We start from the raw sequence: 27,593 nt of genomic DNA, 5'->3' as shown, positions 1-27,593 counted from the left end.
GGCTTACCTTCTCCTGGATCCAGCGATGTCACCACGCTGTGTGAGCGAGCGGGACCTCGCTCGATTCACACAGCGTCCTCCTGTGCCGCCGATCTCCGTTCCCTGCGACGTTACGACGCACGGGAGCGGAGATCGGCGCCAAATTCAAAAAAGTAAACAAACACCTTGCATACAGTATACTGTAATCTTATAGATTACAGTACTGTATGTAAAAAAAAACACTCCCCCCTTGTCCCTAGTGGTCTGCCCAGTGCCCTACATGTCATTTTATATAATAAAAACCTTTCTTTCTGCCTGAAAACTGTAGATTGTCCATAGCAACCAAAAGTGTCTTTTTATGTCAAAAATGGTTTTAGATCAGCTAGAAAACAGCGATAATAAATTATAATCACTTGCAGAATTGTGCGATAGCGATTTGCGGGGAAATTCGTCATAAAAAAAAAAATAATGACAGCAACAATTCTGCAACTGAAAAAATTTCAGTGATTTTGATTTGATTACATTATTGAATAATTTTTATTTTAATTATATTATTACTTGCTATAATTATTTATAATTATTTATTATATTATAATTTAAAGTTTTGTTTTTAAAAAAATGTCATACCCGGGATGCCTATTAGATTCTTGTTTGGTCAGATTTAAGTGAGTTATTCCTAAAAATCACAGGCCTACAGTATAAAACACCAAATTTCCTTGCAAATAATTGTACCGCTTTCAGCATGTTTTTTCAGACAGAATCATACCACCAGGGAGGTTAATAAACACAACTTTTTTATTACATGGTACTACCTCTTTCCTTTTGAGCTGCGCAATAACCCCATTTGGGAAAATTATTTTCATTATATATATATATATATATATATATATATATATATATATATATATATATATATATATATATATATATATTACAGTATATACAGAACTGGTTTGCCTTTGACTTCTGTTTTAAATTGAATTGGTTGTTTTACCCATTCATATTTACATACAGTCAGTTCCATAATCCATAAATACTGGGACATCGACACAATTCTAATCTTTTTGGCTCTATACACCACCACAATGGATTTGAAATTAAATGAACAAGATGTGCTTTAACTGCAGACTTTCAGCTTTAAATTGAGGGTATTTACATCCAAATCAGGTGAGCGGAGTAGGAATTACAACAGTTTGTATATGTGCCTCCCACTTTTTAAGGGACCAAAAGTAATGGGACAGATTAACAATCATAAATCAAACTTTCACTTTTTAATACTTGTTTGCAAATCCTTTGCAGTCAATTACAGCCTGAAGTCTGGAATGCATAGAAATCACCAGACGCTGGGTTTCATCCCTGGTGATGCTCTGCCAGGCCTCTACTACAACTGTCTTCAGTTCCTGCTTGTTCTTGGGGCATTTCCCCTTCAGTTTTGTCTTCAGCAAGTGAAATGCATGCTCAATCAGATTCAGGTCAGGTGATTGACTTGGCCATTGCATAACATTCCACTTATTTCCCTTAAAAAACTCTTTGGTTGCTTTCGCAGTATGCTTCGGGTCATTGTCCATCTGCACTGTGAAGTACCGTCCAATGAGTTCTGAAGCATTTGGCTGAATATGAGCAGATAATATTGCCTGAAATGCTTCAGAATTCATCCTGCTGTTTTTGTCAGCAGTCACATCATCAAAAAATACAAGAGAACCAGTTCCATTGGCAGCCATACATGCCCACGCCATGACACTACCACCACCATGCTTCACTGATGAGGTGGTATGCTTTGGATCATGAGCAGTTCATTTCCTTCTCCATACTCTTCCCTTCCCATGACTCTGGTACAAGTTGATCTTGGTCTCATCTGTCCATAGGATGTTGTTCCCGAATGGTGAAGGCTTTTTTAGATGTTATTTGGCAAACTATAATCTGGCCTTCCTGTTTTTGAGGCTCACAAATGGTTTACATCTTGTGGTGAACCCTCTGTATTCACTGGTGAAGTCCTCTCTTGATTGTTGACTTTGACACACATACACCTACCTCCTGGAAAGTGTTCTTGATCTGGCCAACTGTTGTGAAGGGGGTTTTCTTCACCAAGGCAAGAATTCTTTGGTCTTCCACCACAGTTGTTTTCTGTGGTTTTCCGGGTCTTTTGGTGTTGCTGAGCTCACCGGTGCATTCTTTTCCTTTTAAGGATGTCCCAAACAGTTGATTTGGCCACACCTAATGTTTTTGCTATCTCTCTGATGGGTTTGTTTTGTTTTTTCAGCCTAATGATGGCTTGCTTCACTGATAGTGACAGCTCTTTGGATCTCATATTGAGAGTTGACAGCAACAGATTCCAAATGCTAATAGCACACTTGAACATAACTCTGGAGCTTTTATCTGCTCCTTGTAAATGGCATAATAAGGGAATAACACACACCTGGCCATGGAACAGCTGAGCAGCCAATTGTCCCATTACTTTTGGTCCCTTAAAAAGTGGGAGGCATATATACAAACTGTTGTAATTCCTACACCGGTCACCTGATTTGGATGTAAATAACCTCAAATTAAAGCTGAAAGTCTGCAGGTAAAGCACATCTTGTTTGTTTTATTTCAAATACATTGTGGTGCTGTATAGAGCCAAAAAGATTAGAATTGTGTCGACTTCCCAATATTTATGGACCTGACTGTATACTATAATTGAGACACAATATAGAGGGATATGCTTTGTTCATAATTCATGTCTGTTTACAACCACTTTAACCGAGAATTGGATTTCCAGGCAGAAGCTCACAGGAATCACACACTTATGTCCACCAGGTTCCCTGTTTGCTACAGTTGCCCAAAATTCTTATAAATCGTACAGCTTCAAAGTTCAACCTCAAAAGTTAAAGTAAAGCAATGCAAAGTTATTTCCATTAACATATATATGAATTCTATTATACTAACCATTTGTCTTTGTATTGGCAGATTTTTTAGGCAAGTGAGAACATAATGGAGATGTTGATAGTAGAGGATTACTAAAAAAAAAATAAAGAACAAATAATTTTACTCCATTGAAGAAGAAACCAACTTGTAAATATTTCTGAGATATTAGACACCCAGACATGTACAAAAAATCCAGTTAAATATTTAAATAAAACAATATGTGTGATGAGGATATATGTTAGGCACTGTGGGCATGAAGTCTGTATTTTCTTCTGAAGTCTGTATGATTTCCTCAGTTTCCTCCCACAACCTCAAAGCATATTGAAGAATGGTTCTTTGTAATGTGCTAATGTATTAGCAATATATTAATATTGATAAATGATGCATACATTAAATGAAATAGAGTGTGTACTTATATCAGTTAGGCTGTCAATACAAATATATATGTATTTTTTTTTTTGTTCAGCCTGTGGACTGAACAAAAAACAATTAAGAGATTTCTCCATCCACATCATACAGCACGGAAGGATGAATCCTTTACTGCGGCTATTGTATTTTGGCAGCCAGCCCTGCCTGCCTTTAAAACACCTGAACAGTGGCTGCATCTGAAGTACCGGTATGTTCCGGTCTAAATACGTCATTTTCTTTTCTGTGATGTTTCTGTAATTAATGGTCATTTTGTTTACTACCATGCTACCTGTTTGTGTAAATGTTTTTCACTACGATTTGTATTTGCTCTCTTTTATATGGAATAAAAGTTACCTTTAATAAAAGAAAAAAAAATTGTGCTTACTTTGGAGTCGTACAAGTTTGAAGGGACAAATTATAAAAGGTTAGTGCAGCGCATACAATTCAAATGATGCATTAAAGGTATAGGTGAAAAAACCCAGCGAAAAAAACTGAGCCAAAAAGTCAATCAAAATCAAAATTAAACGTAAATAATAATCCAAATAATTATGTAACAAACAAATTCCAGAATCCGCTACAAGATTCACCAGTGACGTAGATTCCAAACAATAATTGATTCCTCCACCACTATAGGATTGGCCACTTTCACCTTAACTACTTGCCGACCGCGCACCGTCATTATACGGCGGCAGGTCGGCTCTCCTGGGCGAGAGCCCGTAGCTATACGGCGGCTCTTTGAGAGGCCACTAGGGGCGCGTGCGCGCCGCCGACTCCCGTGTGTGTTCCCGGCGGGCTCGATCGCCGCCGGGCACCCGCGATTGCTCGTTACAGAGCGGGGACCGGGAGCTGTGTGTGTAAACACACAGCTCTCGGTCCTGTCAGGGGGGGAAATGCTGATCTTCTGTTCATACAATGTATGAGGATCAGTGTTTCCCCTAGTGAGGCCACCCCCCCCCCACAGTAAGAACACACCCAGGGACATACTTAACCCCTTCCCTGCCCCCTAGTGTTAACCCCTTCACTGCCAGTGGCATTTTTATAGGAATCCAATGCATTTTTATAGCACTAATCGCTATAAAAATGCCAATGGTCCCAAAAATGTGTCAAAAGTGTCCGAAATGTCCGCCATAATGTCGCAGTACCGAAAAAAAATCGCTGATCGCCGCCATTACTAGTAAGTAAAAACAAATATTAATAAAAATGCCATAAAAATACCCCCTATTTTGTAAACGCTATAACTTTTGCGCAAACCAATCAATAAACGCTTATTGCGATTTTTTTTTACGAAAAATATGTAGAAGAATACGTATTGGCCTAGACTGAGGAAAAAAATGTTTTTTTATATATTTTTGGGGGATATTTATTACAGCAAAAAGTAAAAAATATTATTTTTTTTCAAAATTGTCGCTCTATTTTTGTTTATAGCGCAAAAAAAAAAAACCGCTGAGGTGATCAAATACCACAAAAAGAAAGCACTATTTGTGGGAAAAAAAGGACGCCAATTTTGTTTGGGAGCCATGTCGCACGACCGCGCAATTGTCAGTTAAAGCGGCGCAGTCCCGAATCGCAAAAAGTGCTCTGGTCTTTGGGCAGCAATATGGTCCGGGGGTTAAGTGGTTAAAGCAGAGTTCCAACCACAATTAGCATTTTTTAAATGTATGTCCTTTCATCCTGCATTTTTATAATATAAATCCGGTCACTTACTATTTTACAATCCGCCGCCGATCTGCATAGATATTCAAAAAAGATAGTTTATAAAACTGTCTACACCGTTGTCATTTTGCTTGTGGGCATTGTGAAGCCTACAAGCTTTTACTTCCTGAAAGTCTTGGATGGGGAGTGATAATTGGACAGCGCACTGCATCCTGGGAAATGATGACACACATTTCCCAGGAGCATTAGAGGGAGATGATGTCAGAATCATAGGTGATTTCAAAGGCAGATTTCGTGGGACCGCATAGCAACAGGCATTTCCAGAATTTTTTTTTTTTTACTTTTTTAGGTCTAATGAGCACAATAATGAAAAAAAAAATTGGGATGGAAACTCTGCTTTAAGGCATGGACTGATGTTACCAGGTAGTCATGCAAGCAGATAACATAAATGCAGATACACCAATGGCAAATTGTCTTATCAGGTCCCTCAGTATTCCGCAGCAGGATAATATACCATGTATGGAAGAAAAATAGATCTAAGTGCTCTCCGTTTCAAAAATGCTAAAATGTATTGGATAAGCATAAAACTACTCAAAAAGATCCGAACGATCAGTAGCATAAAACAAACCAATGACAGGTTTGTTTCACAAAAGGACGGCAGCGAGCGACGTCTGTGTGCTCCTCCCCCGTACGCGTTACGTTTTCACGAACTTCCCTGCTGAGGAACTGATTGATTGAGGAGCTGATTGACTTTTTGGCTCAGTTTTTTTCGCTGGGTTTTTTCACCTATACCTTTAATGCATCATTTGAATTGTATGCACTGCACTAACCTTTTATCATATGTACTTTTCTGGATTTTGTGAATTTCCTTAAGTGTTCAGCTTGCATTTATTTGGGGAGGGGATTTATTTATTTATTTACACATATTTATATATATTTTTGCGCTGATTGTACCTCTTGTTATTTGAAATTTGAATGGACAGCCAGGCTTGTCTTAAGGCCTGTACACACGATTGGAAATTGTGTGATGGCAGGCTGTTTGTATGCTCCATCGGACAAATGACGGATTTTCTGCGGACAAATGTGGGATAGTATGCTTTAAAATTGTCCGCCAACAAATGTATGTATCCGATCCTGTGTACTCAAGTCCGTCGGACAAAACTCCAAAGTACAAACACACATGCTCAGAAGCAATGCTCACCATAACACAACATTAGCAGAAGTTGCCCAAAGGGTGGAGCTAAAGAGCTGAAAAGCCACATAGTTTCGTGTTTGTTGCCCAACAAATTCTTTGCCGTTTGTATGCAATACAAGTTCACGGCCAACACCCTTCGGACAAAAGTCCTACGCTTTGTTAGAAGAAAATCCGATCGTTTGTACAAGGCTTTAGAGATATCAACCACAGTAGGCTAAAAAAAATATCAACCTAGGTTTGGCTCAGCCACCACCCACAAACACAAGGATCATTGCTAAATCTGTTTGAGTCTAAGGCCTCGTACACACAACCGGATCTATCCGCTGGGATTGATCCGCGGATCAGTTCCAGCAGATAGATCCGGTCGTGTGTACATCCGAGCGGACATTTCCCGGCGGATAAAAATCCAGCCGACGGATTCCCAGCGGATAAAAATTTCTTAGCATGCTAAGAAATCTATCCGCTGGAATCCAGTCCAGCGGACTGATCCGGTCGTCTGTACAGACTCACCGGATCAGTCCGTCCGATCCCCTCCTTCGCATGCGTCGTAATGATTCGACGCATGCGTGGAAGTATTTACCTTCCAGCGTCGCGCACGTCGCCGCGTCATCGTCGCGGCGACGGCGCGACACGTCACCGCGGATGTATTCCGCGCGGATTTCGATCTGATGGTGTGTACAGCCATCAGATCCAAATCCGCCAGAGGATTTATCCGCTGGAAACGGTCCGGCGGACCGTTTCCAGCGGATATCCTCTCGTGTGTACGGGGCCTCAAGGGATTATGTACAATAATTTTTTCTCTATAGATAGTTAAAAGTAAGCCTGCAATTAACCAGAAGAAAGTAATCCTGCATCTTATGTAGCATTAAACTAAAGAACTATGTCACCATGCTATTGATGTTAAGTGGTCTATGTGCCACTTTCATAAACAATATTCATTAAACTGCATATAGACTCACTACTTATCCAATACAAACACCTGTTGATAAAAAACAAATATTAAGTATATCAATCATATTATTGCTCACATAGGATTGGCTGTGAATTTTATAGTAATATAAATCTTTTACTTTCTAGTACCTGGAGACAATAGACAAATTCATCTCTAATGTACAGGACTGCAGTTCCCGTTGTCGGAATCGCCACAAAGCACGGGTGTCAAACTCAAGAAGTGATACTCGATTTTCAAACATTGAAACAATCAAACAAAAATCCTGCAAAAAAAATAAAAAAATACAATAATAGCATTGCGTTATTGGTTTCATGGATGACACAGAATTTTGCCAAGGTTCTGGGCATTTCATGTACATTAATATGACCTGCTGTCCCAACAATCAAACTAGTCCCAAGCAATCTTTCTACTGCAGTTAACCACCTTGGAATCAGTGATTGGTAAAGTATGGTAACAACCGTATAGAAGTGTAGAAAGCCTCTGGTGTGTGCAATTATGTTGTTTGTCCTCAAATCAGTTACTTTCTGGACAACACCTTGGATCAAAGGCTGAGGCTGCACATGGGCCCTCAACATTTATGAAGCAAAGATGCCCCATCTTATGCCGCGTACACACGATAATTTTTCGGGTTGTAAAAAAAAAAGTTTTTCAGGCTCTAGAAAAAACGAAGTTTTTTTCAACTTGATCATTAAAACGGCCTTGCCTACAAACGATCGTGGAAAAAAATGCTCTAGCAAAGCGCGGTGATGTACAACACGTACGACGGCACTATAAAGGGGAAGTTCCATTGGGCTGCTTTAGCTGAATTCATGTTAGTAAAAGACGATTCACGCTTTTCTGTTTGTTACAGCGTGATAAATGTGCTTACACCATTACGAACGGTAGTTTTACCAGAACAAGCGCTCATGTCTCATAACTTGCTTCTGAGCATGCACGGATTTTTCACGTCGTTAAAGCCCACACACGACCATTTTTTACAACCCGAAAAACGACAACGTTAAAAACGTCGTTAAAAAATAGAGCATATTCAATTTTTTTTTTTTGGACGTTTTTCAGAACCCGAAAAATGGTCTGAAGCCCACACACGATCGTTTTTAATGACATTTAAAAAAACGTCCTTTTTTTACAACCCGAAAAATGATCGTGTGTACGCAGCATTAGTTTTATCCTCTTGCATTTTTTTCTGTTAACCACTTGCTTACTTGGCACTTAAACTCCCTTCCTGCCCAGGCCAATTTTCAGCTTTTCAGCTTTAAGGCCCCGTTCACACCTATGCGAATTGGTTGCGGCTAAAACCGCATCCAATTCGCATAACATAAAATACATTGATTTTAATGAGGCTGGTTCACATATGTGCGATGCATTCGCACTGCGCATTGCTCAAAAAACATGTGCGTTTTCTAAACATTGCGGTGCGGCTCAGGTGCGAATTCAGGCCCATTTATCTTCAATGGACATGCATCTGATTCGCAGATCTGTTCAGTTCTCATCAGGATTTCTCTCCTTCTCCTTACTACACTTCCCCCCCTCCCCTCTCCCAGGTCTCCAAATTCGCAGCTAAAACTGAGATGATCTGCTGAACAGCTCTTATCTCTCTGCAGTGACGGCATCAAATGTGACGAGCGCCTACTCGTTGTAGTCGATGACGTCACAGCGTTCTTGCCATTCAAAAAAACGGCGGCTCTTTTGAATGGCCGTCTGTATGCATGGCTTGGCAAACCAAGCTTGACAGGAATCCCGGCAGGAAAACCAACGTTTTTTTCCTGACGGGATTCCCGGTGTCTTGTCGAGCTGATTCCTCCATCGATATGGTTCCTGCCTCGACTGCGCAGGTGCAGTAGGAGGCCACGGAAATCTCTGAGCCTCAACAGCTGATTGTCAGCTTACACGAGCTCGCTCCCGCTGCATGAAGCCTGCTTATACACTAGTTCACACCGCTCTACACAGCAAGGGGCGGATGTGATATTGAGCAGTGCTTTTTTGATTGGTTATCCACGCCGCTCTATACAAGAAAGGGGCTGTATCACAACCGCCCCTTGCTGTAAAGAGCGGCGTGGATAACCAATTAAAAAAACACTGGTCAATACCACATCCGCCCCTTACTGACCCTTGCTGTGTAGAGTGGCGTGTATAATCAGCCATCGGGAGCGAGCGCGTCTACAGCTGATGAACAGCTGTTCCCGCTCTGAGGTTTCCGTCAGCTCGGAAACCATATCGATGGTAGGAACCAGCTCACCGGAACACCGGCCGTGTGTACAGGGCTTCAGAGAGAAATCTGTACTGTTTAATTAGTGCCCGGATGGCAGGGATACATTTTATGTTTTGCTTTGTTTGTTTTGTGTGCAACCTTTTTAAAAAAACTGACTACAAGTCTGAATTTTAAGAAAAGACCTGCCTTTGAACTTCCTTTTTTCCCAGGGAAGGTGATCCCCACTTGAGCTAACCCTTATACCTGTTTTACCTATTATGCACTAATATACATTTTTAACATGCGATAATAATATCAGTTTTAAAGTAGAGCTTTAAACTTAATAATAATTAAACTTAAGTAAGTAAACTTACTTTTTTTCCGGTTTTACATGACAATGAAATTGATCCAGCCATATGAATGCTGAGTCCATCATAATCTTTAAAACAACATTTTTTAAATTAGCATATAACAGAACAGTACTTAAAATATTATGAAACAGTATTAAAAGAATTCAAACAAAAATGCAGTGAAAATTAGTAAATCCTTCATATTGCACCAAAAATAATTAATTTTGTATTTTAAGCATATGTCTGTCTTATTTCAAAATCTTCTTTCCTATTATGATTCCTACATGTTACTATGCAACATAGAAATGATGTAACATATAAACGCATTTTGTCATATTTTCTACCAGAGACTGCTAAATTATAGGCGTCTGCTAGGCAGAAACACAAATGCCCTGCAAAGTTTGGTATATTTATTCTTGGATCGAGGAGTCGGAGGCTGGTAGTTTTTGGCATAAAGCTCTTAGTACTACAAGCCATAGTGGATGTAGTAGGTGCCCTACGTTCACTAATAAAGTCACCTTTACACTAAAATACCATCCCTATAACCTAATGTTGAAGTCCACACTAGATCTAACTAAGCTTAAAACAGCTCCTAACCCCTATTCTAACTAGCCTGTAGAAGGAAGATGCTTTTACTTACTGTGACAGACCCAACCAGGACAGGGGCTTTTGGAGGGGGCTGCAGGAGAACCTCTTGCCCATTGACTATAGGCTCTGGCTTTTGAGGGGGCTCTATTCATTGGGGTTGGGGGTGCTTGGGGGACCTTTGGAGTATTTTTGCTTCTGGGAACCCAGGACCTGGATACAGATTTGTGCCCAGAGGCGATTCAGTTCACATGTGTTGCGCTTTACAAGTTTCTCACTCACTCACTCAGACCCAGAGACTCTAAGCCAGGGGTCTCAAACTCAAATTACCTGAGGGCCACAAGACAAGTTTTCATATGCCATGGGGGGCCGCATGCAAACTTTCAAACTTCAAAAACAACAGTACTGGTGTCAGCGAACACATTATTAACCCCCAGCACTGGTGTCGGCGAGCGCATTATTACCACCTGCACTGGTGTAAGTCAGGGTTTGACAAATTTGCTTGTAATCTAGGAGCCAGCTAAAGTTAGGAGCCAGAAAACGCACCCCGTCCCGACGAGCTTGCGCGCAGAAGCGAACGCATACGCGAGCAGCGCCTGCATATGTAAACGGTGTTCAAACCACACATGTGAGGTATCGCCGCGATTGGTAGAGCGAGAGCAATAATTCTAGCACTAGACCTCCTCTGTAACTTAAAACATGCAACCTGTAGATTTTTTTTAAACATCGCCTATGAAGATTTTAAAGGGTAAAAAAGTTTGTCGGCATTCCACAAGCGGGCGCAATTTTGAAGCGTGACATGTTGGGTATGAATTTACTCGGCGTAACATTATCTTTCATAATATTTAGAAAAATGGGGATAACTTTACTGTTGTCTTATTTTTTAATTAAAAAAAGTGTAATTTTTGCCAAAAAAAGTACGCTTGTAAGACCGCTGCGCAAATACGGCGTAACAGAAAGTATTGCAACGATCGCCATTTTATTCTCTAAGGTGTTAGGATAAAAAATATATATAATGTTTGGGGGTTCTAATTAGAGGGAAGAAGATGGCAGTGAAAATAGTGTAAAATGACATTAGAATTGCTGTTTAACTTGTAATGCTTAACTTGTAATACCAACGTCCACCACCAGATGGCGCCAGCTCACATCTGGCGGTAATAACTTGTAATACCAACGGCTCACCACCAAATAGCGCCAGCTCACAAAAAAAAATAAAAAATTTTTTTTTTTTTTTGCTCCCCCCACTTCTGCCCTGCCTGGGGGCCATTTATAACTGGTCCGCGGGCCGCAAATGGCCCGCGGGCCGGTACTTTGAGACCACTGCTCTAAGCAGAAGGTTATACAGTAACTTGGTTTGAGAGCGTTTTGCAAGACAAGCTAAATTTTAAAATACATTTTGACTTGATATACAAGCGATTTCTTGATATACACGTAGCATCACGTCACAACTGGGTATAAAAGAAAAAAGAGGCTCCACTAATTATAGCAATATGGTTACATTTAATGAAGGTACAACATTTAGCAACTTATTGCTACACTTAGAGACGACTCTCCTCTCTATATTACTAGCTCCTGCTGGATTTTTCTTCTAATCCCCTTGCAGAGGCTTCCCTTTGTGGATGGATATTTTATGGTTACACAACCTATTACATTGCTATAATCTTTTTATATGGACTATAAACTGAAAGACTTAGGCCTCGTACAGACGGGCAAACATGTACGATGAAAACGGTCCGCCGGACCGTTTTCAGCGTACATGCCCGCCCGGAGATTTCTGTATGATGGCTGTACACACCATCATACAGAAATCCGCGCGTACACGATACGCGGTGACGTGCGCGGCCCTGGCAGTTCAATGCTTCCACGCATGCGTCAAAGTCATTCGACGCATTCGAGGGATGGCGGCCGCTCAGACATGTATGGTAAGTCTGTACAGACGACCGAACATGTCCGACGGACAGGATTCCAGCGGGCATGTTTCTAAGCAAGTTTAGAAACATTTGCCCGCTCGAAAACGGTCTGGCGGGCAAATGTACGCTGGAATCCTGTCCGCCCGGCTGTACAGACGACCGAACATGTCTGCTGAAACTGGTCCGCGGACCAGTTTCAGCAAACATGTTCGGTCGTGTGTACGGGGCCTTATGAATAAATGGTTGTGGAATGAATCATTTGAGTTTCCATTATTTCTTATGGGGAAATTTGCTTTGATATACAAGTGCTTTGGATTACAAGCATGTTTCTGGAACGAATTATGCTCGCAATCCAAGGTTTTACTGTATTCAGTTTAAAACAACTAAGTGCTCAGGTCTCCTGCTGCTATGTGTAATCTGTTTATTAAGGTGTCTTTTTTTCCTTGCATAATTCCTCATTGTGTGCCTCCTAGGTGTGAATTATCATTGTTAATTGAGTCACCTATTGTTTCTGTTTGTATGCTAATCCTTTTGGGGTTGTGATTAGTATTGTGTCCACTTTACCACGTTATCAAACCATTGTGGGATGTTTATGTTAATTAATTTACTATTTAATTATGATGAAATGGGTGAAATTCTCAGCTATAATACTTTGTTTCTGGTTCCAGAGTGGAGGGAGCTGTATCTTAGCAAAAGCACCCAGGCGGGGTGCCAGGCGGTCCGTCACACTTACCTATTCCGAGGGCACTCTGGTCCGGTCACATGATCGTCTGCCATCAAGGGAGCGGAGGGACAGTTTGACAATGGGCTCCCTATAGTAAGCCTATAGGTGACATTACTGCAATTTCTCTCCTGTCTTCTGAAGCCGACCACTGGGTAGATCATATGACCAGACCGGAATGCCTTGAAAATAAGTAAGTATAAGAATCTTTCTATTTGGCTTTCTCCTGCAGCAGGTTTTCAGTCTCCAATGACAACTGTACCAAAGTCCCTGACCATCATTACCTCTAGTATGCCTGCAGTCTCTGTCCGTCTTCTGCAGCATTACATATGCTGCCCTTATGTGAGGCCCTTTGGTGCTTTCAGAGGCCACAGCCAAGTTTGTGAATCAGCAGTGGCGATGCTGATAGCTGTGTCCCTGCAACATTTTTCATCCCACTGTAGTAGGCATAGGCCACATAAGAAGAAGCGGCAACTCCACTCTGAGTTCAGAAGTGTGGCATCAATGCCACACCATCAAATAAAGCTGTATTAGTTGGACATTGTTGGCAGGCTTAACAGGAGTTTGTGGGACTTTGCAGGGGAACAGTATGAACAGATGGTCCTATAGTTAATATAGAACTATAGGCAAAATGTTTTGTCAATTTGGATAGAGCAAGGGACCGTTGTCAGATTTTTTTTATTTTTCTCAACATGTGTCCCATTGCAGAGATTTCCCTTCACTTCCTGTCCCAGAGCCAAACAGGAAATGAGAGGAAATCTCTGAAAATTAAGGAAAGTTTTTGGGGAACCCCAGGTCACCAGAACTAGTGTCCCCGTTGGAATATTTCCCCTCTATTACTTTTCTGAGGACAATCCAAAATTTGGGACTTTGTCACTTTCAATGGCAATGATAAACAGGACAAATAGAGAAGGTGAATCTTCTTGGGGCACAGACAGTGAAATAGACTGACATGCATTCTAATTCCTCACCACTGTATGCCAAAAAAATTGCCCCAGTCAATCAGGAGGAGAGTCCCTGATGGCCGAGGGAATTGTGGACATCGCTGGGCAGAGAAGGGTCTCAGGCAAGTGTTGGGGGTGCTGGGGGGCCTGCTATACACAGAAGGTTTTTTATCTTAAAGGGATTGTAATGCCGCGTACACACGACCGTTTTTCATGACGTGAAAAATTAAATTATTTTTAAACGGTCATTAAAAACGATCGTGTGTAGGCTCCAGAGCATTTTTCATGCCGTGAAAAATGGCCATTAAAAATTTAGAACATGCTCTAATTTTTCGCTACGTTTTTCACGTTGTCGTTTTTCACGTTGTGAAAAACGGTCGTGTGTAGGCTTTAACGACGTGAAAAAAACGTGCATGCTCAGAAGCAAGTTATGAGACGGGAGTGCTCGTTCTGGTAAAACTAGCATTCGTAATGGAGATAGCACATTCGTTACGCTGTAACAGACTGAAAAGCACGAAGACTAAAAAGCGCCTCTCACCAAACTTTTACCAACACAAAATTTAGCAAAAGCAGCCCCAAGGGTGGCGTCATCTGAATGGAACTTCCCCTTTATAGTCCGGTCGTACGTGTTGTACATCACCGCGCTTTGCTCAAGCATTTTTTTTCACGATCGTGTGTATGCAAGGCCGTTTTAACGATCGGGTTGAAAAAAACATAGTTTTTTCTAGACTATTAAAAACGTCATTTTTTATAACCCGAAAAATGGTCGTGTGTACGCGGCATTACATTTATGCCTCCCCAGCACTTAGGCCTCATTCACATGGACGGACCGTTCGGGTCCGCCTTTCAGTTTTGACGGCGGACGTGAACGGCCGCTCCATGCATCCCTATGGAGCGTCGGATGTCAGCGGAGACATGTCCGCTGACATCCGATACGCTAAAAACAGACGTATAGGGGGCACGTCCCCATCCGTCCATGCGGATCGGATCGGGTAAGATCTGATGAAAACGGACATGCTGTCCGTTTTCATCAGATCGCTCCATAGGAGACAGCGGTGCCCGACAAGCCCCTCCCCGCTCAGTGAGCAGAGAGGAGCTTGTCATCCATCGGCTCGGTGGAGATCTGCGGACTGATCTCCCGCTGAGCTGGCGGGAGCAGGCGGACTCTGTAGCGAAGGAGTGCGACTGAGTCCGCCTCGTGTGAATGAGGTCTTAAAGAGAACTTGAAATCTGGAAGCTATGTCCAAGCACAGGATAAAGTACTAGTCATCAGTATTGTCTGTAGGCTTCATGCAGCCGATCTTTTCTGCATTACTGATATACTTTGTTTTTTTACTGTTTCTGTGTGGAGGCAGCCATCTTCATAAAGAACACAGCATTGCTTTCTCATGTCAGAGCTGATGACTGGGGATTTGAAGACCGGTGGGGCAACCATAAAAAAAATGCAAACTAGCTGCAGAAAGCATACATCCACTGAACAAATGATGCAGAAGCAGGAAATGCCTCCAGAAGAGGTTCTCAGAGTCAGATTCCTCACCAGCAGGTAGCACGGTAATGACATCACTAAATCTCACTCCAAAATGTGTGAGACTAGCAGTCAGAGACAGTAGTCTGATTAAGAGACTAAAAAAAGTGCCCCCTGTAGGTTTAAAGTGGATGCAAATCCACATTTTTTTTGATGTCACAATGTACAGTATAAGATTTCCTATCATCTGTGCCCAGTCTTGCCACACAGAGTTATTCCAGCTCTGAGCAATCCTCTTTTATTGTTCAGTAAAATAAAACGGACTTACAGAGAAAAACCTTGGTCCGTTCAGCCCCCTTGCTGTGAATGACAGGTTATTTACATATCTCATGCACTAGCTTTAGACAGGATTTTTTTTTTAATTCCCACCCCCACTCCTTTTCTGAAGTCATGTGGTTACTTTTCTGGATTTTGACTGGATGTTAGTGATCATAGCAGAATTCAGTGTAAGAAATACATAGGAAAAAATGCATGTTGACAAGGGGAGTGTAGAGGAGTCTACTGACATCACAACGCCACCCACCGAGTTCCGGACAACAGATGCACCCAAAGAATCTGCAGTTTTTCAGTTCTTATAACAGACAGAGGGGAGACATTTGACATGTAAGGATACATGCAGGAGGCATGCATATCCGTATAGATCAGCTCTATGGCAGTAGTTTAGAAAGGATGAGAGTGGGTTTACATCCACTTTAAGTCATAATGTACTAGTCACTTTGCCACAGCACACTGAGCAGGCGGTAAATGCAGTCTGAGCTGCACATGCGTGGCTCAAATCGACAGGCAGGGGGGTAATTTATGACAGAAGAGATCTCTAGGGTCTCTTCTGTCAAAAAACCCTGACTGTCAGTATGTTTTTGAAAAAGACTGTTTACTACCACTTTAAAAAACAGGAAGTGTGCTGTTATTCCTCAGAACCAAAAGGTAAATCTTTCTGTGAACAGCTTAGGCACAATCAACATTTCTTATAACATTGCACATTTTTACTTTTTAATTTTAGGTCCACTTTAACCCCTAACAGCTAAGCCAAATCCAGGAACTACACAGAGAGGAAGATCCAGCACCATCCTCAGAGCACTGCACACATGGCTGGAATGTGTTCCTGGATAGCACTTTATACTATATGTTGGGCTGAGAAAAGCTAGACCTTTTCCCTGGCAGACAGAGCTGATTTACTGGCTATAAGTCTATTAGCCCAATGTTAGGGTGACCACATTTCCAAACGGCCATTCAGGGACCCCCTTCCCAAAAATCAGCTTGTGCTGTAATGAATCACAGCACAGCTGGGGCGGCGGATGCGCGCTCTACCCAGAAGCACTGATCACGCCCCCGTTTTACCTTGTTCCAACGCTGGCTTCACACTGCCCTGCTGTGATTAGACACAAGAGGTGGGATTTAGGATTTCTCCAATCACAAAAAGGGGGCAGGGATTGTGCCTCTCCAGACATTCGTGGCCAGGACAAGTGCTGTCAGTAAGTAAAGCAGATATGTGGTGGCCTTTTTTTATGGCCAACAGATAGAGGTGGCTGTGTCAGCTTCATTCCAGGACACTGTATTAGCCTGGAATGAAGGTGTCCGAGACCTGGGACAGACCTGCAAAATGCGTGACTGTCCCGGGCAATCCGGGACAGGTGGTCACCCTAATGACCATACACTTGTCGATGGTCATGTGTACTCTGCTAAGCAGGCTGGCTGTCTGTTCTTGATTATATATTTCCACTAGAGTTGTCCTGGGCATAGAATATTCTCATGCAGTGTGCTGAATTTTTTGCACTTGTTGCAGTGTCACCTTGTAGCGTTTGCATGATTTGTTCACATTCACATGAGTGCGCACTTTTTGTTTACAGTGATGTTATAATGCATACTACATTATGAGCACATTCTGTTTAACTTAAAGTGGATGTAAACCCGATTCATGAAATTTGAGCTGGGCACATATATCTGCAGTATTTTGTTATCTCTTCAAAGTCCCGTAGCTCTCTGCTGACCTGTTCCTCTGCTATCAGCCTGATAACTCCTGACAAATTCTCGGACACATCAAATAAAAGCAGCCTGAAATTCCTAAATCATAAACCACGTACTAAACCATAATAGGTATATGTGAGACGTGAAAAATAATGAAAAAAAAAACAATATATAAATAATAAATGCTCCAAGAAAAAAAACGTTCATCCAGTGATAGAAAGGATACATTTAACAAGCCAAGTCCATAAGTGATTAAATTCCAAGTGATTAAACTTAAAGGGGTAGATCCACAAAAGGATTACGCCGGCGTATCTACTGATATGCCGGTGTAATTTTAAATTTCCCGCGTCGTATCTTTAGTTTGAATCCTCAAACCAAGATACGACGGCATCTGGGATCTTGGTGGCAATACTTCGACGTCCGCTGGGTGGCGTTCTCGTCGTTTTCCGCGTCGGGTATGCAAATTAGCTATTTCCGACGATCCGCGAACGTACGCGCGGCCGACGCATTCTCTTACGTCGTCTCTAGTCGGCTTTTTCCGGCGTATAGTTAAAGCTGGTATTTTGCGGCGTATAGATAGACTTGCCATGTTAAGTATGGCCGTCGTTCCCGCGTCGAAATTTTAATTTTTTTTATTTTTTGCGTAAGTCGTCCGTGAATCGGGATGGACGTAACTCACGTCTAAGTTAAAAAAATGACGTCCTAGCGACGCCATTTAGCGCAATGCACGGCGGATCCAAATCTCTGTGGATCTACCCCATAGTGTCCAAAAAAATATTCTTAAACAATCTGTCTTGAAACCTTCCACCACACCATAGTGCTCAGTGACTCCACACCCAAAGGAATTGCGCTTACCAATAGGATATGCCTTGCATTCACATGCTTGGCAATATAGCTGAATAAATCTCCAAACAAAATAATCAATTCCACCAGTGTTCCAATAAATCAGAAGTTGCTCCACATGTAAAAGTAAAAATGGCTCCAATAGTGAAGTATATCAAAACGAATTTATTAAAAGCAGCACAAGAAACCTCCACACGTTGCACTCACATTTAGCAAAACAAATAGAGGCACTTCAACAATGAACTCGGCAGTTGGCTCCAAACCAAAGACAATTTCGCAATAAGCTTGTTGTATTATGGTCTCTGTGGACCTAAGGTAAACTGTAATTTTTACCACCTGCTCTGTTCGTTCCCCGCTTCACTTCAAAGCACTGCATGCTCGGTGGTCGGTATTCTGAACGTTTTCCTGGAACACGAGTAGTATGCCATGTAACCACTCCTAGACCAGTTTCGTCACTCAGGACTCAGTAACGAAACTTGTCTAGGAGTGGTTACATGGCATACTACTCGTGTTCCAGGAAAACGTTCGGAATACCGACCACCGAGTGTGCAGTGCTGTGAAGTGAAGAGGGGAACGAACGGAGCAGGTGGTGAGACTGACGGTTTACCTTAGGACTGGTGGAATTGATTATTTTGTTTGGAGATTTATTCAGCTATATTGCCAAGCATGTGAATGCAAGGCATATCCTATTGGTAAGTGCAATTCCTTTGGGTGTGGAGTCACTGAGCACTATGGTGTGGTGGAAAGTTTCAAGCAAGATTTCTTAAGAAGATTTTTTTGGACACTTTGGGCCAGATTCACGTAGAATTCCGGCGGCGTAACGTATTGCATTTACGTTACACCGCCGCAAGTTTTACGGGCAAGTGCTTGATTCACAAAGCACTTGCCTGTAAACTTGCGGCGGCGTAGCGTAAATCCGTCCGGCGCAAGCCCACCTAATTCAAATGGGGCATGTATCATTTAAATTAGGCGCATTCCCGCGCCGAACGTACTGCGCATGCTCCGTTTTGAAATTTCCCGCCGTGACGTCGCACCAACGTAATTTTTTGAACGGCGATGTGCGTTACGTCCTTTCCTATTCACGGACGACTTACGCAAAAAAAAAAAATTAAAATTCGACGCGGGAACGACGGCCATACTTTAACATGGCAAGTCTAAATATAAGCCAAGAAATAGCAGCTTTAACTATACGCCGGTAAAAGCCGACTAGCGACGACGTAAGACAATGCGACGACCGCGCGTACCTTCGTGGATCGCCGTAAACAGCTAATTAGCATACCCGACGCGGAAAACGACGCAAACTCCACCCAGCGGGCGCCAAAGTATTACACCTACGATCCGAAGGCGTACGAAGCCGTACGCCTGTCGGATCGAAGCCAGAAGCCGTCGTATCTTGGTTTGAGGATTCAAACTAAAGATACGACGCGGCAAATTTGAAAGTACGCCAGAGTATCAGCAGATACTCCGGCGTACTTCTTCTGTGAATCTGGCCCTTTAAGTTTAATCACTTGGAATTTAATCACTTATGGACTTGGCTTGTTAAATTTATCCTTTCTATCACTGGATGAACGTTTTTTTTCTTGGAGCATTTATTATTTATATATTGTTGTTTTTTTCATTATTTTTCACTTCTCACATATACCTATTATGGTTTAGTATGTGTATACTTTGTCACAGATTTTATTTTCACATTTATTTAGGATTGTTCAAAATAATTTTTGCACATAGAGCTATTATTTTGTCAATTCAGAATTTTTTACATACTATTCACATTTTTTAAGTAGCTGCTTTTCTTGGGGTTTTCATATTGATTGGCGCAGTGGGGTGGAAGAAGGTTGAAGGGCACATATAATTTCCTTTTTTCACTATTTGTTTATTAGCCTGGAATTTCTGTCTGGGAAGGTTGCTATAAATATATTAGCAGGGAGCTGGCCCTGTTACAAAACACCTCTGACAGTCTCTGCCTATGATGAGAGGGGGTGTGTGCCTTTCCTCCAATCAGCAATTTTAGCTATCTTGGCTGTATGCCCAGACATCACACTCTGTGTTAAACAGGAAGAGAAAATTTCCTAACACAATCTCAAACAGTATATAAATGTGAAGACAGCAGATATACATGTAAAATGTATGTAGGGATATTTGGTTCATATCTGTGTATCAACTGAGGCTGTTCACTTCACTGGGTGTATGGAGAGTTTACATCCATTTTAAGCAAAACGCCTGAAGCTCAAAAAAGTACATGAGCTTCTTTTTGGGCAGATAACATGCGTTTTTATATTGGTGACCTTTTGACCTGTGCAGAATCATGGCAAAAAAAGCAGTAAAAATCATGGCAACATTTCTGTAAAAACAGGCAACTTTCTGCCTGAAAATGAAATGCTCAGGTGTGAATGCAGCCTTACTGAGCGTTTTTTGACCACTTATAAATAGAGGGATATTTTTATCTAGTAAAGCCCTGTACACACGGGCGAGTATCCAGTCGACAAAAAAAACGTTGTTTTTCTCGACGGGATTCTTGTCACGCTTGACGGGATTCTTGTCTAGCTTTCCTTGCATACACACTGTCAAGCCAAAATCTCATAGCTCTAAAACGCGGTGACACGCAACACGTACAACGGCAGTATAAAGGGGAAGTTTGATTCCAATGGCGCCACCCCTTGGGCTGCTTTTGCTACTCTCGTGTTACTGCGTGTTAGTATAAGTTTGGTGAGGGACGATTCGCGCTTTTCAGCCTTGTGCTTTTCAGTCCGTTACAGCGTGACAAATGTGCTATCTCCATTACGAACGCTAGTTTTACCAGAAGGAGCTCTCCCGTCTCATACTTCATTCTGAGCAAGTGTGTTTTTTTAAGCATACACACGACCGGTTTTCTAGTCGTAAAACAGTTGGACAAGAATCACGACGAGAAAATTGAGAATCCTGACGAGAAAATAGAGAGCAGGTTCTCTATTTTTCTCGTCGAGATTCCAGGCAGGTTTCTCGACAATAAACCATACACACAAAGGGTTTTCTTGGCAAAAAGCTCTGCCAGCAGTTTTCTTGTTGTTTCTGGCCGAGAAAACCGTGCGTGTGTATGAGGCTTAAAGTGGAGGTTCACCCTTAAAACATGTATATAACATTACATTCTGCATACTTCCAACATTTACAGTATGCTGTTTGTTTTTTTGCTTTTTTACTGTACATACCGTATTATTGCTTTTTTACACCCGACTACCGGGTACTCACTCCCGCGGGAGTAGGTGTTCCTATGCAGAGGCGCAGTGTCATGTGGGACTTCGCCCAGATGATTGACGTCTTGAGAAAAACTTCCCCTCGGCGGATAAGGCGCGTCACAAGTTTTCGAAAGTAGCCAAACTGCGAGTCGGCTCTATACGGCGCCTGCGCAGTCAGCTCTACACGGCTCCAAGTCGGTGCGCACGCGCCGTTTAGCGCCGTATAGAGCCGATTCGCAGTTCGGCTACTTTTGGAAACTCGTGACACGCCTTATCCGCCGAGGGGAAGTTTTTCTCAAGACGTCAATCATCTGGGTGAAGTCCCACATGACACTGCGCCTCTGCGGGAGTGAGTACCCGGAAGTCGGGTGGAAAATAGCAATAATACGGTATGTACAGCAAAAAAAAACAGCATACTGTAAATGTTGGAAGTATGCAGAATGTAATGTTATATACAGTACATGTTTTTAGGGTGAACCTCCGCTTTAAGCGGTGTGTTGTGTCATTCTGAGTACTATGGAGGCAGTTATTTAGTGTTTATAGAGCATTGATCTTGCACACTGTGAACTTTCTGACCATATCTTATAGACCCCATTCACTTTCGGCTACGCTCGTGATTTATTTATTTATCTTGCATGAATTTATATACAGGATCTCACAAAATTGAGTACACCCCTGACATTTTTGTAAATATTGTATGTGACAACACTGAAGAAATTACACTTTTCTACAATAAAAGAAAAGTGAGTGTACAGCTTGTATAACAGTGTAAATTTGCTGCCCCCTCAAAATAACTCAACACACAGCCATTAATGTCTAAACCACTGGAAACAAAAGTGAGTACACCCTAAGTGAAAATGTACAAATTGGACCCAATTAGCTAATATTTTCCCCAGTGTCATGTGACTCGTTAGTGTTACAAGGTCTCAGGTGGGAATGGGGAGCAGGTGTGTTAAATTTGGTGTTATCACTCTCACTCTCTCATACTGGTCACTGGGAGTTCAACATGGCACCTCATGGCAAAGAACTCTCTGAGAATCAGGACAGGTTCCACTCAGAACAGGCCTCGCCATGGTTGATCAAAGAAGTTGAGTGCACATACTCAGCGTCATATCCAGAGGTTGTCTTTGGGAAATAGATGTATAAGTGCTGCCAGCATTGCTGCAGGGGTTGAAGGGATGGGGGTCAACCTGTCAGCGCTCAGACCATACACTGCATACTGCATCAAATTGGTCTGCATGGCTGTCATCCCAGATGGAAGCCTCTTCTAAAGATGGTGCACCAGAAATCCTGCAAACAGTTTGCTAAAGGAAAGCAGACTAAGGGCATGGATTACTGGAACCATGTCCCGTGGTCTGATGAGACAAAGATAAACTTATTTGGTTCATGTGGTGTCAAGTGTGTGTGGCGGCAAAGAGGTGAGAAGTACAAAGACAAGTGTGTCTTGCCTACCGTCAAGCATGGTGGTGGGAGTGTCATGGTCTGTAGCTGCATGAGTGATGCCGTCACTGGGGAGATACAGTTCATTGAGGGAACCAAGAATGCCAACATGTACTGTGACATACTGAAGCAGAGTATGATCCCCTCTCTTTGGAGACTGGGCCGCAGGGCAGTATTCCAACATGATAACAACCATAAACCCACCTCCAAGACGACCACTGCCTTGCTAAAGAAGCTGAGGGTAAAGGTGATGGACTGGCCAAGCATGTCTCCAGACCTAAACCCTATTGAGCATCTGTGGGGCTTCCTGAAATGGAAGGTGGAGGAGCGCAAGGTCTCTAACATCCACCAGCTTTGTGATGTCATCGTGGAGGAGTGGAAGAGGACTCCCGTGGCAACCTGTGAAGCTCTGGTGAACTTCATGCCCAATGCCCAAAAGGATTAAGGCAGTGCTGGAAAATAATGGTGGCCACACAAAATATTGACACTTTGGGCCCAATTTAGACATTTTGGCCCGGATTCAGATACATTGGTGTATCTATTGGCGGGCGTAACGTATCTCAGATACGTTACGCTGCCGTAAATTAGGGCGTAAGTTCCGTATTCAGAAAGAACTTGCGCCCTAAGTTACGGCGGCGTAACGTATGTGGTCCGGCGTAAGCCCGCCTAATTCAAATGTGGATGATGTGGGCGTGTTTTATTTAAATTACATGTGACCCCGCGTATTAGACGTCTTTTACGAACGGCGCATGCGCCGTTCGTGAAAAAAACCCAGTGCGCATGCTCGAAATTACGCCGCAAATCGTCATTGCTTTAGACGTGAACGTAACTTACAGCCCTATTCGCGAACGACTTTACGCTGGAAAAAGCCGAACGTAAACGACGTAAAAAAATGCGCCGGGAGGACGTACGTTTCTGAATCGGCGTATCTACCTAATTAGCATATTCCTTGCGCAAATCTATGGAAGCGCCACCTAGCGGCCAGCGTAAATATGCAGCCTAAGATACGACGATGTAAGACACTTACGCCGGTCGGATCTTAGGGAAATCAATGCGTTCTATGAATCAGTCGCATTGATACGACCTGGAAACTCAGAGTTACGACGGCGTATCCAGAGATACGCCGTCGTAACTGCTCTCTGAATCTGGGCCTTTCACTTTACCCTGTTATACAAGCTGTACATTCACTACTTTACATTGTAGCAAAGTGTAATTTCTTCAGTGTTGTCACATTAAAGAGTTCCGGCCACAATTTCGCTTTTTAAATATAAATACCCCTGTAATACACAAGCTTAATGTATTCTAGTAAAGTTAGTCTGTAAACTAAGGTCCGTTTTGTTAGGTTGTTACAGCATTTAGACACTTTATAAAATAGAAATTGACTGGGGCCATCTTAAGTGTGGGCATCATGAAGCCAGACTGTATGGCCCCGTACACACCATAGAATCCATCCGCTGAAAAATCCCAGCAGATGGGTTTCAGCGGATAGATCCTATGGTGTGTACACGCCAGCGGATCTGTTTCCGCGGATATTTCTCCCCTGGGATGGATTCCAGCAGATCGAATATTCGCTGACATGCAGAACAAATCCATCTGCTGGAGTCCATCCCAACGGATGGATCCGCTGGTCTGTATAGACTCACCGGATCTATCCGTCCGAAGGGATCCCCCGCATGCGTCGTAATGATTCGACGCATGCGTGGAATTCCTTATATGACAGCGTCGCGCACGTCGCCGCGTCATAATCGCAGCGACGGCGCGACACGTCATCGCCAGAGGATTTCGGCGCGGATTTCAATGCAATGGTGTGTACACTCCATCGCATGAAAATCCTCCGAAATCCTCGAGAGGATTTATTCGCGGAAACGGTCCGCTGGACCGTATTCGCGGATAAATTCTATCGTGTGTATGGGGCCTTCGACTTCCTGGATTTCAGCCTTGCAAATCTCGCACATGCTCAGTGCTGCACAAGCAGTGTCAGATCAGGTTTCAGCACCTGTGCTGTCCAAGTCACATGATTCTTTGAGACTGGGGAGTGCACAGACTCCTGGAAAGTTACACCCACTACATTCCCAGGAGTCTGTGCGGTGTAGGTTAGGCACCTAGGTGCAGGAAGTGGGAAGATTAACTATTCTGCCTAGCAACAACACTTTGAAGGCATCTAAAAAAAAAAAAAAAAAATTGTAAATGACTAATGACATTTTTTTAAAACTACTGATGTAATGTTATATTTATGGGTGGAACTCCACTTTAAAAGATATAATAAAATATTTACAAAAATGTGAGAGGGTGTACTCACTTTTGTGAGATCCTGTATATATTTATATATATATATATTTATATATTTATGTATGTTGGGTGCTGGCAGCTTCCTTGTATATTCTTTCTCACCTAAGCACAGATTTATAATGATTTTTGAGCTTAACCCGACCCTAACCACTAAACTAAGCGCTGACACTTATTAAATCAGGTTCAACTTCTGAGCACTCAGTACTGATTTGGGAGCTTCCTTTTGTTGAAAGTATACAGGTTTCATGCTAAAAAACAAACAGCAATGCGTTTGCAGCCCCAGAACAAGATGATCAGGCCCATTTCACAAGAAATTATTGTTGCTTCCTACCTTCATAATGTAAAACAGCTTCCACTTCACAGGTAGCCATATTGGTTAAAAGTATATCAGTAGAACTTCCTATCCACAGAAGAGGAGGGTTTCCAAAAAGTGGCCTAAAAGTTACAGGACAAAAAAAAATATTTAACAACTTAAAGGGTCACTAAAGGAAATTTTTTTTTTAGCTGAAATTACTGTTTACAGGGCATAGAGACATAATAGTTAACTGATTCCTTTTAAAAATGATTACAAATAGATAAAAAACAATCATATAATGTGCCTGCAGTGTAGTTTCGTTTTTGCTGTTGTTTGCTGGTTCTCTGATGTACAGAGAGCCACTAGAGGGCAGTCAGCCAATAGAGAGCAGTGATACTTTGTCTAAAACTCCTCAGCACCAATCCAGTTTCGTTTTACACACAGTAATCACACCTCCTTGATTAGTGACCACCGTGAGAAATCTCCCAGTACTGTGGTGATCAGGAAACAGGCAACCAGGAAGTGTCCAGAACAGAGAGGATTTACAGCAACATCAAAGCAAAAACGAACACTGAGGACATGAAACCAGGACTGCAGTAAGGTAAAGGAAGCTATTTAGCTAAAAAAAAAAATTCCTTTAGTGACCCTTTAAGAGAATCCCTAGCAGCAGATACCTAATGCACCTAATTCATCCCTGAATCAAAACCACTAGTATACATTAATTAAAAAATATAAGAGAATCTCAGCCGTTCATCGTAAGTCTCTTAAAATGTGTTTCTTATCAATCCGACAGAAAAGTTGCTGTGCATTCTGCCATGTTCTGCACTGGCACCATTGTGAAGGAATGTTCAAGCTGTCAACTGCAGACAATTGGAATGTTACTCAGTGGCCAGTCTGAATAGAACTCCTATACTCTTTCATTCTATGGTGTAGCTGGCAGGTATAAGAAAATAAATCAGCAAGCAAGGGACGTCACTGCATAGGGAACTATCAAATTTTCATGTATACTTGTTAGCTGATAGGAGAATCAGGAAGACAATAGCAAATATGATTTTGATATTGTCATACAACTGAGTGGGCTTGGGGCACAGAGCCCACCTTTTTTGAAGCCTATTAGAGCCTCTGGCTCTTATTACATACTTCGGGAAAAAAAAAGACCCCATTGGAATCCATGCTTCCGAAGCCCTGCATGTAGATTAGGGGGCCGGATGCATGGATAGGGGGGCGGCGCCCCTGAATTACGGGCCACCAGTGAATAGCATGTGAAAAATCTGACAGGCTGGTTGCACCCAAGTCAACCAATGGACCAATGGATACAATCAGCCTGCCCATAGATGGATCGAATCTCATCCGGTCCCTGCTGAACCGACCAAGATTCAATCCATCTATGGCTGGCATTAAAGTGAAACTAAACCATCCTATTCTTTACAGTCATAGAAGTTGCCATCTCTGCACATTTACCTCTGTTTGATCTGCAGTTGCCAGCTGGACAGCTGGATGGCTGGACAGTTGGGTTTGGAGTACAAGCAAATAATAGGATGTTTTAATACAGCTTACCTGTAAAATCCTTTTCTTGGGAATACATCACGGGACACAGAGCCTTAATTACTTAATTGGTTATGTAGTCACCATAGGTGATTGGACACTGGTTAACCCAATTAGAATTGAGTTCCTCCCCTATATAACCCCTCCCAAATGGAGAGTACCTCAGTTATGTAGCAAAGCAATAAGTGTCCCACGTTTAACTCCGAAGAGGGGTGTGATGTATTTGCCAGAAAAGGATTTTACAGATGAGCCGTGGTTAAAAAAAATCCTATTTTCTTGCTCATACAACATGGGAAACAGAGCCTTAATTACTTAATGGGATGTCCCATAGCAATGCTAAAATTGAGGGGAGGGAGACACAGATCAGAAATAAAGACCACCATTGGGCCAGAGGATCTTTACTGCTACCTGCAGTACACTACGCCCGAAGGCGGCATTCTCGTACCCTCTCACATCTACCTGGTTGAACATAGTAAATGTATGGACCGAAGACCAAGTAGCAGCCTTACAGATCTGAGCCATGGAGACCTGGCGATGCACTGCCCATGAAGCACCAACGGCTCTAGTCGAGTGCGCTTTCACCTGAAAAGGAGGAATCTTCTTTTCTAAACCAATGGCCTGAATAATGACTTGTCAATCCAACTCGCAATAGTGGACTTTAACGCTGCCTGGCCCTTCCTTGGGCCTTGT

At 42.4% G+C, this 27,593-nt stretch overlaps 1 protein-coding gene across 1 annotated transcript in view; it reads right to left on the bottom strand.

Annotated features, from left to right (window-relative positions):
• Positions 1-27,593, bottom strand: part of WDR27 (WD repeat domain 27) — a 453,976-nt gene that overhangs the window by 340,042 nt on the left and 86,341 nt on the right. The window contains exons 10-13 of the mRNA XM_040350915.1: positions 25,395-25,498; positions 9,654-9,718; positions 7,220-7,353; positions 2,905-2,975 (exon numbers count right to left, since the gene is read on the bottom strand). Of these exons, the coding sequence (XP_040206849.1) occupies positions 2,905-2,975; positions 7,220-7,353; positions 9,654-9,718; positions 25,395-25,498 (374 nt within the window). The remainder of the gene's footprint in view (positions 1-2,904; positions 2,976-7,219; positions 7,354-9,653; positions 9,719-25,394; positions 25,499-27,593) is intronic.

The sequence above is a fragment of the Rana temporaria genome, chromosome 4, assembly GCF_905171775.1.
Source record: "Rana temporaria chromosome 4, aRanTem1.1, whole genome shotgun sequence".
Classification (NCBI taxonomy): Eukaryota; Metazoa; Chordata; class Amphibia; order Anura; family Ranidae; genus Rana; species Rana temporaria.
The sequence above is the reverse complement of the archived record's forward strand: the minus strand, read 5'-3'. Positions and strand labels throughout refer to the sequence as shown.